The sequence below is a fragment of the Aquarana catesbeiana genome, linkage group LG02 (assembly GCF_042186555.1).
Source record: "Aquarana catesbeiana isolate 2022-GZ linkage group LG02, ASM4218655v1, whole genome shotgun sequence".
Lineage (NCBI taxonomy): Eukaryota > Metazoa > Chordata > Amphibia > Anura > Ranidae > Aquarana > Aquarana catesbeiana.
Genome location: NC_133325.1, coordinates 766,649,555 through 766,664,375, shown reverse-complemented (window position 1 = coordinate 766,664,375; position 14,821 = coordinate 766,649,555). Strand labels below are relative to the sequence as shown.

The 14,821-nt window shown below is 43.6% G+C and overlaps 1 protein-coding gene across 2 annotated transcripts in view; it reads left to right on the top strand.

Annotated features, from left to right (window-relative positions):
* C2CD2 (C2 calcium dependent domain containing 2) overlaps window positions 1-13,425 on the top strand; it is a 205,891-nt gene extending 192,466 nt beyond the window's left edge. For both annotated transcript variants that reach the window (XM_073617265.1, XM_073617266.1), the window contains exon 15: window positions 1,678-13,425. In XM_073617265.1, the coding sequence (XP_073473366.1) occupies window positions 1,678-1,907 (230 nt within the window). In that variant the 3' untranslated portion in view covers window positions 1,908-13,425. The remainder of the gene's footprint in view (window positions 1-1,677) is intronic.
* Window positions 13,426-14,821: the final 1,396 nt, after the last annotated feature.

The window sequence follows — 14,821 nt, the reverse complement described above, 5'->3', positions numbered from 1 at the left end:
TAAAAGGGAGACAATACAGTTATAATATAATACAATACAATACAATACAATAGGATTAAGAGGGCCCTGCTCAGAAGAGCTTACAATCTAATAGGGTGGGGTAGGTGGTACAAAAGGTTGTAACTGTGGGGAATGAGCTGGTGGAAGTGGTAGGAGATTAGTTGGAGACGTGATAGGCTTTCCTGAAGAGATGAGTTTTCAGGGATTGCCTGAAGGTAGCAAGAGTAGGGGCTAGCCGGATAGATGGAGGTAGCGAGTTCCAGAGGATGGGAGAGGCTCTGGAGAAATCCTGGAGACGAGCATGGGAGGAGGAGATGAGAGAGCTTGAAAGCAGGAGGTCTTGAGAGGAGCGGAGAGGACGATTTGGGTGATATTTGGAGACAAGATTAGTGATGTAGCTTGGGGCAGAGTTGTGAATGGCTTTGTATGTTGTGGTTAGAATTTTGAATTTAATTCGCTGGGTGATTGGGAGCCAGTGTAGGGATTGAAGTAGAGGGTTGGCAGACACTGAGCGGTTGGTAAGGTGGATAAGTCTGGCAGCAGCATTCATGATAGACTGAAGAGGGGATAGCCTATGGAGCGGTAGGCCAATGAGAAGGGAGTTGCAATAGTCAAGGCGAGAGATAACAAGGGAGTGAATGAGGAGCTTGGTGGTTTCATTTGTTAAAAAAGGGCGAATTTTAGAGATGTTACGGAGGTGAATTCTACAAACTTTTGACAAGAATGGTCAAACATTCCCATAGACACACTCCTAAACCTTGTGGACAGCCTTCCCAGAAGAGTTGAAGCTGTTATTTACCGGGACACCTGAGCAGGTGGGAAGGAGTTTAGGAGTTTTAAAGCATTTTCCATTTGTTGCCTTTGACTATAATTAATGTTATGTATTTATTTTATCAAAGCACACAAGGGGTGCAGCAAGCCGAAAATTAAAAAAATAAATTTTATATATATATATATATATATATATATATATATATATATATATACTGATGTGAAGAGCTTCATAGATTATATTGGTAACCAGTTTTTATGTGCTTTTAGTGAACTGTTATCCTGCATTGTAGCAATGTAGCTGAGCCCTAACAGAGCAGCGCACAGCAATTCAGAGGCAGCATTTGACCTGCTTTGCATTGCTCTTTGTTCCTTTGGGCACAACATGTCCTAATGTGTCGCATTTGATCTTCAGACAGAGGTAAGATGCTGCATTTACGTTTGAATAGAATGCCAGTCAACTTGACCCCTAAAGCCACTACGCATCTAATGCTGGAGAGGTGCTGCATCCCTATAGTGTCCTTCAATGGGGTTACTGGACAGGTTGTGAAATGTGTGTGCAATTCTTCAGCTCTTGGTGCATCTCTTTATATATCTGCAAATCTTGAATATAAGTAATTATTGTTACTTATTATTATTATTAATTATAAATATTCGATGCACCAAAAAACTGATATTTCCCCTATAGGTGGCGTCTGTTGGGCAAGTCACCTGCTGTAAGTCCTGATGGTGTTCCTGCCCATCTTGGAGGGTTTTGGGTTCGCTCCCAGCTTGTAGTGTTCCCACTTCCCGTGTCTCCAGCGTCCACCAATAACGGAAATATCGGTACTGAAGCGGAGTGATCCTTTAATTTTAGATTTGAAGCTGAGGTTCAGAGCAACCATACTAATCTTCTTTCCCTTGCAGGTGGATTCTTACACAAAGGCGCAAAGCTGTTTTTCCGACGAAGGCACCAGCAAAAAGACCCCAGCATGAGCCAATCTCACAACGACCTGGTCTACCTGGAGCAGCCGGGGGCCCCGGAGCACCGCAAGAAAGGCGCCAGGCTGTCCCGGCTCCTGAACAAGAAGCTCCTCCCGAAAACGAAACACAAAAACAAACTGCAGAGCCGGCCTGGCGAGGGGGAGCAAGAATGAAAAGCCATGCGGGGGGGGGGCTTGGATCGCGGACAAGCGTCTCCCCCCGCGGGCAGATAATTCTGGCGGGAGGGCAGTGCGGAGAATGTCCTCTCCCAGATGAAATCATCATGTGAATCCATTTTCCTTCTTCTAGCTCAACACTGTGAGACATTTAGGAGCCTGCAGAAGAGAACAGAATGGCCGCCTCCTGTGTGTGTGCGTATGAGTGTGTGAGGGAGGCGAGTTTACTTTAAAGAGGTGGTAATTAAGCAAAACGCCCATGTGATAAGGCTTTGATGGAAGTGGCCATGCCCAGATTTCTACTTTTGCACAGATAAAGCCTCACTGCCCCAAAATGTGGACCACAAGTCGGACAGCTTGGTGGGTAACACTCCTGCTGAGGAAGTCCTGGGTTTGAACCATGCCAGTGAACCTTACCGCATGGAGTGTGGGTGTTTCCCAAGCGCCTGCATGGCAGTTCCCGTTACTTAAAACCCAACTCCAGCCAAACTTTTTGTTTTGTTTAAATAGAGTGGGAAAGGGTTAGAACTGTTCTTCTCAGCCATGGTTCCGTTGAGCCCTTTGGTTCCTCCAGAAGATGCTAGGGGGTTGCTTAAACTTTGGCCGATTGAACTTCCATTTGATGGTGCCTACAAGGTTCCAGAACCAACGCCACTTGGCAAAGCCAGCAGCATGGCATCAATTATCTTTTTAGCTTTGTATAAAGGGTGGAACCTTCATAATGACCACCAGTATAAGGGGCATTTTTGCCATTGACCTCGTTGATTTTAGTAAAGGTTCCTCAAGACCTGAAAATTAGTTTTGGGGAGATCTAACCTTACTTCCTGTCAGGACAGGAAGTGATGGGAAATCTCTCCATTGGAGAAATGTAAAAAAAAAAAAAAAAAAATTTTAGGATAAATGTAGAAGTGTTAAAAATTCTTCTCCTGTGATGATGACTCCATTTCATATTCAGGTGCCATGGAGACATGATCACCAATATAAGAGGCGTTTTTGCCATTGAGCCCTATTAAGTGGTTTTAGTAAAGGTTCCCCAAGACATGAAAATTATTTTAGGACTCATCTAGGGTAAAAGGGTTGAGAGAGGCTGGGTGGAGCCTCTGACACATTTTTTGGCAACTGGGTGCCTTTTGGGGAGATCTAACCTCCCTTTCAGGACAGGAAGTGATGGGAAATCTCTCCATTGGGGAAATGCACAAAAACACATTTTAGGTAGACTGTAGAAGTCCTAAAGATGACCCCATTTCTTCTTCTCTGGGTGCCATGGGGACAGGAAGTGAGGGAAAATCTCCCCAATGGGGGTCAGAATTCGATCTCCTACCCTCTCTCTACAAAACATAAAGCATCTATGGTTTAAGGGCTCATTCACACTTTTGCAGTGTGTCCGCGTTAAAGTGGTTGTAAACCATTACATATACCCAGTGAAGAGGCTATCCTCAAGTGATGCACAGAGATGAAACAAATACTCCTACATACGTTGTACCTATTTATCTGCATCCTTCTCTACATCTGTTCAAAGTGCAGAATTTATCAAGCTTGTCTGAGAGTTCAGAAAGCAGGGGGTGGAGAGCTGAAGTTACACTTGGCATAGCTCAGTGAGGAGACCTCTGAGAGCTGATTGGAAGGAAGGGACACCCCCACCCCACCCCCCCTTTACGAGCACATGGGAACAGAGCTGAGGCTGCCAATCAGCTTGGAGGTGCCTCCCCTGTCACCTTTTTTTCTCTTGGTGTCAGGAAAACTTGTCAGACGTGAGCCAAACTAATAGCAGAGGAATGAAACAGCAGACAGAAATGACACTTTTAATTGAGACAAGTACACACTGTAGAGGGATATGCTTTGTTCATATTTCATGTCTGAGGTTTACAACCACTTTAATACAATGCACTGCTGTGCATATTGTAGTGTGCTGCATTGGCAGAAAAGATGTATGTCCTTTTTTTTCCTTTTTTTTTTTTTTTTTTTTTTTTTTTTGCATTTAGTATGTTGACATTCACTTGAATGGGCTGTCATCATGCAACACACAATGTGAAAAAATGTGTGTAAATGCGCCAGGACACCAAGTCTGAATGAGCCCTTTCCTTTGTATTCCTTTCTTTCTGGATAGAGCAGCACTGTCACTATTAGCCCCGGTTCACACTGATGCGACTTGAGAGTGTAAAGTCGCATGACAAGTCACGCCCCATTAAGACCCCTTTCAACTGAGGCGGTTTTCAGGTGTTTTAGCAGTAGAAATAGCGCCTGAAAAGCGCCTCCCATTCATTTCTGTGTGGCTTTTCACACTGGGGCAGTGCGCTTGTGGGACGTTGGAGCATCTTTGGGGCGGTTTGGGAGCGTTGTATTTAGCACTCCCAAAACGCCCTGGTTATTGAAATGAATGGGCAGCGCTTCCAAAGTGCCTGAAAAGCGATTTGGAAGCGCCGCCACATGGGCGCTTTTAACCCCTTCTTTGGGGATGAAAGCGCCCCGCTGGCGGCCGAAAAGCGCCGCTAAAAAGAGCGGCCCCAGTGTGAAAGAGGTCCAACTGCAATGGAAACATTCTAATCGTGCGCAAAGGTTCCTGCATTACGTTTGGTGCGACTTTAATACGACTTGTGTTGACTTCTATTAAAGAAGACGTATGGAAGCCACAATGAAGTCGTGCAGGGGTGTCGGCTTCCAAGTCGCAGCAGTGCGAACCCAGCCTTGGAGAGAATTACCCTTACTTCCTGTCAGGACAGGAAGTTTTGGGAAACTTCTCTAATGTGGACACAAGAAAAAAAAAACACATTTTTATTGCAGTCTGCGGCTTCCTGTCCAGGTGACCACTGCATCCTCTTCCCCTGCTTCTTGTAAAGGTGTCACCGGGACAGGAAGTGGGGGGGGGTCTCTGCAAAAGTGTCATGGACAGAAATACAGATGGAAAATGTTATCTCTTCTCCACTTTATCTAAAAATAAAAAAAAGAATGGCTGTAGTTGGGATTAAATGACCTGATTGGTTCCGGGGTGTATATAATAAATGTATTGGGGATCTTCAGATGTAAGGCAGAGGTTGATTTGGGTGATTCTTTGGGATTGTAAAGAGAGAACAGAGTCGGGGAGCAGCTGCTACTTTCGGAGCCTCAGCACACAGGCCCTTTTGCTTTGTGACAGGTTCCCTTTAAGCCATAGGAGAAGTGTTTGCATTGTGGCGGAGCGCTGTGAGAATGGTGGACTCGTCAGCACAGACTAATAGCAATATGTTCTTTTATCTGCTCTTACACTCCTGAGATTTTTTACCCATGATGCCTCTGGGCCGCGGTCCCGTTCCTGGCTGAAGAACAGCAGAGTGCCATCAATGCAGATCATGTATGCGGGGTGAAGCGGCAGGCCATCCGAAAAACACTAACAATGTATTATTAATGTTATTATTATATTTTTGGGCATATAAAGAGCTTTATTGAGAGATGTTTGCAGCGTGTGATAAACCACAGTGCAAAGTTTGCTATCCAGTCATTCATCCAGGCTTGTAAAGAGCTGTAATCCACAACAACCAATCAGAGTTCAGTCCCTAGAGATCGATTTGCTATTGGATATCACGCATTGCATATCCTATTTGGCTAATTTGCAGATGGATATTAAAAACCGTACATTGCTTATGTCATCACTAAATGTGAACACTGCAAAGAATATTTGGGAAAATACACCAAGGAAAGGCTGCAAATAATGCAGCAAAAAACACAGAACAGTGGCGGACATAGCAGTGGGGCCCTGTGCATGAACGTATTTGGTCCCCATTGTTGGTGTCATTGGAAGGAATAATGCCCCATCATTGGTGTCATTGGGAGGATTGGTGCCCCGTCATTGGGAGGAATGGTGCCCCATCATAGGTGACATTGGGAGGAATGGTGTCCCATCATTGGTGTCATTGGAAGGACTAGAGCCCCATCATTGGTGTCATTGGAAGGAATGGTGCCCCATCATTGGTGTCATTGAGAGAAATGGTGTCCCATCATAGGTGTCATTGGAAGGAATAGAGCCCCATCATTGGTGTCATTGGAAGGAATGGTGCCCCATCATAGGTGTCAGTGGAAGGAATAGTTCCCCATCATTGGGAGGAATGGTGCCCCACCATTGCTGTCATTGGGAAGAATAGTGACCTATCATTGGTGTCATTGGAAGGAATGGTGCCCCCATCATTGGTGTCATTGGGAGGTATGGTGCCCCATCATTGGTGTCATTGGAAGGAATAGAGCCCCATCATTGGTGTCATTGGAAGGAATGGTGCCCCCATCATTGGTGTCATTGGGAGGTATGGTGCACCATCATAGGCGTCATTGGGAGAAATGGTGTCCCATCATAGGTGTCATTGGAAGGAATAGAGCCCCATCATTGGTGTCATTGGAAGGAATGGTGCCCCATCATAGGCGTCATTGGGAGAAATGGTGTCCCATCATAGGTGTCATTGGGGGGAATAATGCCCCATCATAGGTGTCAGTGGAAGGAATAGTTCCCCATCATTGGGAGGAATGGTGCCCCATCATTGGTGTCATTGGGAGGTATGGTGCCCCATCATAGGTGTCATTGGAAGAAATGGTGTCCCGTCATTGGGAGGAATGGTGCCCCACCATTGCTGTCATTGGGAAGAATAGTGACCTATCATTGGTGTCATTGGAAGGAATGGTGCCCCCATCATTGGTGTCATTGGGAGGTATGGTGCCCCATCATTGGTGTCATTGGAAGGAATGGTGCCCCCATCATTGGTGTCAGTGAAAGGAATAGTTCCCCATCATTGGTGTCATTGGGAGGAATGGTGCCCCGTCATTGGGAGGAATGGTGCCCCATCATTGGTGTCATTGGGTGGAATGGTGCCCCATCATAGGTGTCATTGGAAGAAATGGTGTCCCATCATAGGTGTCATTGGAAGGAATGGTGCCCCATCATTGCTGTCATTGGGAAGAATAGTGACCTGTCGTTGGAAGGAATGGTGCCTCCATCATTGGTGTCATTGAGAGGAATAGTGAGCCATTGTTAGCAGGAGGAATAATGTCCCATTGTTGGTGTCAGTGGAAGGAATAGTGCCCCATCATTGATGTCATTGGGAGGAATAGTGCCCCATTGTTAGCAGGAGGAATAATGTCCCATGGTTGGTGTCACTGGAAGGAATAGTGCCTCATCATTAGTGTCAGTGGGAGGAATATTGCCCCTTGGTTGGTGTCAGTGGGAGGAATAGTGCCCCATCATTAGTGACGGTGGAGGAATAGTGCCCCATAGTTGGTGTCAGTGGAGGAATAGTGCCCCATAGTTGGTGTCAGTGGAGGAATAGTGCCCCATCATTGGTGTCAGAGGAGGAATAGTGTCCCACTGTGTTAGGGCATTATGAAGATACCTACCTCTTTTATCTGCTTTAAAAGTAAACTGTGTCCAGGTCTATGTGAAAGCGACAGGCGGCACCAGCATCTGACCACATCTTGTGTAAATCGGCCCCCTAAATCTCAGAGGGTCCCTTACACAAGTCCTTGGTATGCGCAAGATGGTGTGACCACCCCTGACCAGAAACCTCGCCAATAAATACATACTGAGATTGTGTGACCAATGTATTCTCATAATGATGGTCCTTCACAAGGACTCTGCACTGAAAACGGAGGCCAGGCAAACCTCTTCCATTGAAATAGCAGTTGTCTGACTGTCATGCTGATCCTCGGACTCCTAATACACACATATTCAGCCTGAATTCCTGAGCTGTATACCACCCAAGTCAATAAGGTGATGGGGTCAGTAATGTCTACAAATCCATACGGCCATTTATCTCCTGTATAATAAGACAAGGGAGGGGGCTGAGTGGTTGCTATGGACAACACAGGCACTCTTTAGTCATTTTATCACCCCTGTATTAATGATGGTATTTGATCAATTATAGTATTCGGTCATTGCAGTGTTGGCAAAATATTTATAACCAATTTATTATTAATTAATAACACAAAATCAGGTATATTTTCACTGTCAGTATTGCACATTTTCTATACTATGCAAGTATTTGGCTTCATTTATGGGAGCGTGAAAGGGGCTTAATTGCTAAGCCTTTAGCTTCCAATCAGATCTCATTTTTCTGTAGTCAGCTCAATTCTGATTGGTTCCTTTTTTCACTGGCTTATTGAACTTATCCCTCTTTAGCCTCTAAACATTTACCTCGTTTTTTTAAAATGACTCGAGGAAGGCCTGAGCCAATGTCCTAATGACAAGTCAGATGATGGCCGCCACAACCTGAAAAGCGTTTTTGCCTATAGCAACCAAATCTTCTTTTCTAACATTTTCTAATTTTGGGTGGAGTGGTGAGGAGGGGGGTTACAAGCCCTGCCAGGTTTTTATTGCCATCTGTGTCCCCATTAGGATGATTGACCTCAGAATTTTTGCTCGTAATCATCGCCATTGGGAACAACAGTGATGGGAAAATACCAATTTTTGAGGGCCCTGTTATGGTAATGCCCACTATAAAATGCTCCCCTAATGCATGGTGCCGCAACATGTAGCAATGCTGCTCATTACATGGTGCCACCCCTCAACCCAACGCACTGTACAGTAGAGTTTGACGCACCACGGTGCATAGACTGTGCATTACTGTGCATAGCATTTTGAAAAAGGGTCTTGTATGTTTTTTTTCTTTTGTTTTTTTTTGTTTTATTTATCCATTGTGGCACGTTGGCAGCCTTTTCATAATGTATGGGCTACTTTAAAGTGGTTAGTTCTCCTTCACCAAAAAACTGCCTATGCGGGTAAGGGGTGTCTATAGATGACAAACTGTGCACCTTTGACCAAAGCTGAGTAATACCCTTGTTATAGATGTAGGCCGTTTATGTACCTCCCGAAGGCTGACTGAAAAACTCCCAGAGATGGCATCATCCCATCCTGGGATGTTTCTAAGATACTCCCAGCTGATTCAAACCCCTTCACATGTGCTCTCTCTTCCATGTGAACCTGTATGATGCTTTGGGTCTTTAGCCTACTATAGCTGTATCCAATAGGTTTCCGGTGTAGGTGCAGGCTGAGTAAAGAGGCCGTCATGACTCTATGCAGACTGTAAAAGAAATATCCCAATCGCCACATACAGTGCAAGGCCGTCCATCACATGAATAGTAGCAGTATAGGCGTGCATAGCCTATAGCACTCCAAAGATCAAACACAAGGTACCAATCACTTACTGTGTTCATTCAGAACGGGAAGGAGGCGGTAAATTTACATATTTACAGGTCCCTTCCCCCCTCATCCTAAAACCATTCCCCTTTGTGTGCCCGCAGCAGCTGATGGGAGAGAAGAGGAGAGGGCGGGGGCATCTGCGCTGCACAGGGTGATTGGGGTGTGCACACCCATGTGTGGCAGCCTCAGCCCAGCTCCGTTTAGGTAATGCCCCCGACGTGTTTGGCTCTACTCATGGGGTTTTTGTTATTTTTTATTTATTTTTTCTCGAAGTTTATTAAAAAACAAAACAAAGAAAAACCTTACAGCTCACAAATGAACATCAGCGCCTATCATACATTCCAATTACAGATAGTATATTAGCACGGTGAACTCAACGACAATCACCACCCCGTATTGTGTGATTCGGGTAATTCCACGCAACGTTCCAATTATATGTATAGCATCTTAAAATCCTGGACTCTACTATGCAGAGGTGTACAGGGGCTTTGTTATTGACCTCCATGATTAAGCACAGTGGGGACGAAACGTGTCGGGAGGAGTGGCCTGGGCTTGCACACTGTGTGGCTATCAGGATATTTCTCTCTCTTCTCTGTCACACTAGCTCTGAGCTCAGCGATGCTGCAATGGAGGAGATGGTCCACCACACATGTACAGGGAGCTCGCTCCTGTGATAGTGGGGGCAGACCAGTAACAGGTGGGAGTGTCAACATTTTGGCATAAAGGCAGGACGGGATGATGCCATCTTTGGGAATTTTGCAGCCAGGTTTCAGGAGGTACTTAAATGGCTTACACCTATAGCAAGGGCATTTTTTAACTTTAATCACAGCTGCACAGTTTTTCGTCTACAGGTGCCCCTTACCTGCATAGACCGTTTTTTTCGGTAATGGTCAACTACCCCTTTAACGCAATCCATGCCGCTGGTTAACGCATGTGCATTAATGCACCGCAGGGGAACATGCCATTGTGAATGGACCCTTAGTTGTCACCGGGACAAGAATTGACAGGAAATCTTCCAATAGGGACACTTTTTCCGGTGACAACTGTTTAAGGGGTGGGCGAGGTTTCTTTACTATTTTTTTTTTTTCTGTCTGCAAGATAGGAAATGAAGTGAAGTCTCCCAAATGGGACACAGGTGGCATTAAAAAGAAAAACCTAACAAGGGATTTAACAATTTCCTACATCATCCACAACAACAAAAAAGCTTTATAATGCACTTTTAACTTCTGATATATAAGAGATGGTGGGCCTTGCCTATCAATGTGTCTCATAAACCGGGCCACCTCTATCAGCCTGTGCTGCTCCCAGTATGATCTGTACAAATAGGAGCGTTAAATTGGCTACAACTGCGTGAGAAGGTTCCGCAAGCGGATAAGTGACGTCTTTTTTTCAGGAGCAAACCTTGCATGTATATACTGTACATAGTAGCAAATTTAACGGAGAGCACAATCGGTAGCAACCAATGAAATGTTTGATTTTATGTTTGAATATGCAGTATAAAATAATAGCTGGACTCTTATTGGCTGCTGTGGAAAACACCTTAGTATTTTGGTTTTTTTTTTTTTTTTTCTCTGCTCTTAATGACGTGGCCATGTTGTATTTTCCTATTTCATAAACCTTTTGGTGCCCATAGAAAGGACATTCTGGAACAGATTATCATTATTATAATCATTATTATGACTATTCAATGGAATGTGTTCAAAAACCCCAAGGCATTGGCTTGATTTGGGGGGCGACCATTGGAGACCCATTGGAGACCTGCTTTAATTTGTCCAACAATGGCAGATAAGAGCTGTCCACATGGGTTGAAGGGTATCCATGGACAGGGCGGGATCGTCTGACATTTGGCCCAATTTGGTGGTCACTTTGCTGGTATGATAAAAGCTGGCCATACACCTTACAATCTGATTGTAGATGAACTAAAACTATGTAATGCGAAGGACTAGTTAAAAAAAAAAGAAAAAAAATTGCACTGGATAAGGGGAACAGAGTCTTAGGAAATCTGTTGCTGGTGAGTTGGTACCAATCTCAGAATAGTGTAACATAGGCCTTACCCTGAGATAAACCAGGAGGGGGATACGCCAAAGTCCTACTTACTTTACAGAAAGGACCGATCTATCCTATAAAATGGGAGGCTGCAGGCACGAATGAATGCCTGCATGAATGTTTTTCATCCATTCCCAGACAAGGCTGTCCAATGAGACTCGGCTCCCTGCTCGTGTGATGGGTAAAGACCCTCCTGGTTCACTCCTATACCTACTCATATCCAACCTGAAGAAAGGGCGATTATAGAATAGGAAGGCGATCTTCAAATGTTGGAATATTTTTAAAATATACTTTCAAGCAATTTTTAAATTATTTATTATTTAAATTTTTTTAATTGCATTTTCATAATCAGGGATTTCAAGTACACGACGCAGTAAAAAAGGGCCGGTGGGTGGGAAATGGAATGATCCATAGTATCCGAGGGGGGGAAATGTGTAGTCTCACCTTTTTAAGGCTGCATTCACACCTGAGCAGAGCGACTTTCAGGCGTTTGCTTTTAAGAGTTTTTGAGCGTTTTTATAAGTGCATTACAAGCATTTTAGAAGCGTGGCCCTCACATACGCATACACTGTAGTACTCACGTGGTGGATGAGGCCTACAACAGTGCTTTTTTGCCTTTTGAAAATAGAATGACATACCAACTTCTTCAAAGAAGAGCCCTATTACTACTATGGATCATCCAATCCCCACCGCCGTCACTTTTTAAGCCTGTGTCACGATATTGGAATACCCGGCTATCTATGCAAGGGCCCATTTACATCTATGCGTTGCGTCATCGCGCGTTAGGTCAAGCATTAATGTTCGTTGCATAAATGCCGCTCCCAACCTGTGCCAATGCACCCTAACATGGCTAAAACTGCAGCACATAACAATGCGTTGTCATGTGTTACTGCCACAAGGTGCGTTGCCTTTGTGCTGCCTTTCAAAAATAATGGCGCATTAATGCTTGCTACGTGCGGTACTGCAACACGGAAGTGTGAATGGGGCACCACATATTTGCAAATTTAACAATGTTTATGGAAACCCAATCACTAATATCATATGCGCTTTCACATGTTAGTTTCAATTATTTGCATTAAAAAATAAATGTTTATAAATCAAAATAATTTTTTGTGATCCTGCCATGAAGGTTTTGCTTGTTCAGAACACAAAATGGCTACAAAATGCTGTCAAAAACAGCAGGTTAATGTAATTAGTCAGACTAGAAGCCGTTATTAGGGTGTGAGGTAATCCAAGACCGCATACAAAATGGGTGCCATAGTGTTTTGTGATCGGGCCTCCTTTTTTCCCCTCCTTGACAGAATTTTGTAGTTACTTTGGGTTCTAAACAAGCTTCAGGCTAAGAGAATACCACAAGGGAAAAACGGGGGGAAATGGAGGGACTTTTTGATACCCAGGCTAATGTACGTTTATCACCTGACTAAGAGCAATCATTAAAGTATGAGGTAATCCAGGACTGCATACAAAATGGCTGCCATGACATTTTGTGATGGAACCCTCCCCTTTTTACCCTCTTTGACAGCACTTTGTAGTTTTGGTTTCTAAAAGAACACAAGGCTAATGTATATTATCACCCAGCCCAGGGCCCTCAGCAGTGTGTGTGTGTGAGGTAATCCAGGCATACAAAATGGCTGCCGCATTTCTTTGAGATTCCCTGTACAGTAAACCATTTCCTCCACGTCATTTTAAAGCGCTTTTTTTTTTTTTTTTTAAGGTGAAACTTCTCCTTTCCTTGGATGGCCCGCTACTTATCTTTCCCTTATTTTATTAGATTTGAAGTGTGAATGACTGATGAGTGAATTGACAAATAAAGTTTTATGTATTCAGAAACGCGGGTATTGACTTCTGTTATCAGAAACACTGAGAAACCCCTCGGCTGCCGGCACGGTCTGCGTTTTGTTTTCAAGAAATTCGAGAAGTTCTGTGGACTTCTGGGACGGAACGGGGGTTCACTGTCCTGCTGTACAAAACTTATCGCTGAGGTAGCATTAATAGCCATATTAAATGATGAATTATGCAAATAATATACTTTATATACTATTTAATGCCGCAGAGAAATAATGTAGGAACTTTTTGGGGTTTTTTTTTTGTTTCTTGAGTTTACATTTGAACAACCAGTGAAAAGAATTAACTTTTTTTTTTTTTTTTGAGCAATTCATGACTGTAAAATGAGATCCTCGATTCTTCTAAAATGAGAAAATATAATGTACATGTTCTGTATTAAAAAATTCTTCACCTCTTACTGTTATTTGTGAATCTCAAATTTTAATTTCTATCCGATTGACATGTAATTTCTTTCATTAAAGACTTTTTTTTTCTACTTTCCCTGTAGATTCATCCAATCCTGTCCTTGTATCTCTGGATAATAAAAAAGATAAGGGCCCATTCAGACGGGTGATTAGCTTCTCCGCTGCAACAGAGAAACTTTGGCCTTTCCCCCATGCTTTGGGGGTCTATTTAGGCCCCTTTCACACTTGTGCGACTTGTCCTGCGACTTGGGACTGAAAGTCGCATGACAAGTCGTTCCCCCATGATAACCATTCATATCTGTGGGACTTCAAGTCGCACCGACTTCAAAGTAGTCCCTGTACTACTTTAGTCTGGTCTGGCTTTCATGCGAGTTGAGGTCCATAGACCTCAAGTTTACACAGGCATTAAAAATTGCAGCCGCAAAATCGCAGGATTTTTAAGTAGTGGCAGTGTGAAAGGGGCCTTATTGGGTTAGTTTGTTTTTATCTATAGACACCCCTTATCTGCATAGGCAGTTTGCTGCTAGAAATAAACTCTGCAGCTGTGACTGAAGTTGGATAATACCCTTGCTATAGGTGTAGGCCATTTACATGCCTCGTGAAGCCTGACTGGAATACTCAACGTTGCTAGAGTCAAAACATAAATTCCTCACATTGGGACTTTAAACCAGACCACAAACTATGGTAAAAAGATATTCAAAATTTATTACACATTGATAATATATAGCAACATGAACATGGGAATATACGCAACAAACACAAGTATTGGGAGCAGAAATGGAGACCAGCTGCAAGGAGAAGCCCAGAGCTTTGTCAGACAGACAGAACTGCCAACACGTTTCGAAAAACCAAATGCAGATCTTCTTCAGGGACAGAGGGCTTGCGGGGTCCAGATCTGTAGCTTATATCCCAAATGTTGATGCTCCACCCAGAAAGACAAAGAACATAACTCAAAAATGTAAAGAAAGCTATGTCCGTCAGAGCAGCGCACAAGCAACAGAAAATGTGAATGACATCAGCCAGGGGTCTGTATATTGTGGGATGATCTTATACCACTAAGTTATCTAATAACTATATAGACCGTAGACCTCTGCTCTACCTTGCCAGACACCACCAGCCACATCTCCAGCCACAACATTTTGACTCCAACTTTTAGATCCATAAGGCACATCCATATATCTGGCTGATGGATACAACTAGGGTTGTCCCGATACCACTTTTTTAAGACTGAGTACAAGTACTGATATTTTTTTTCAAGTATTCGCCGATACCGATTACCAATACTTTTTTAATGTCATGTGACAGTGGCACGTGTGTCAGTAGTTTTTTTGTTTTTACAATTTTATTTTTTTACAAATATATTTTTTTAAATTATTTTTTACAATTTATTTTATGTTTTTTTACAAGAAGGGTGAGGGGGGGAGTGGACAGTGTCGGTGTGTTTTTTTTATTTTGTTTTTTAT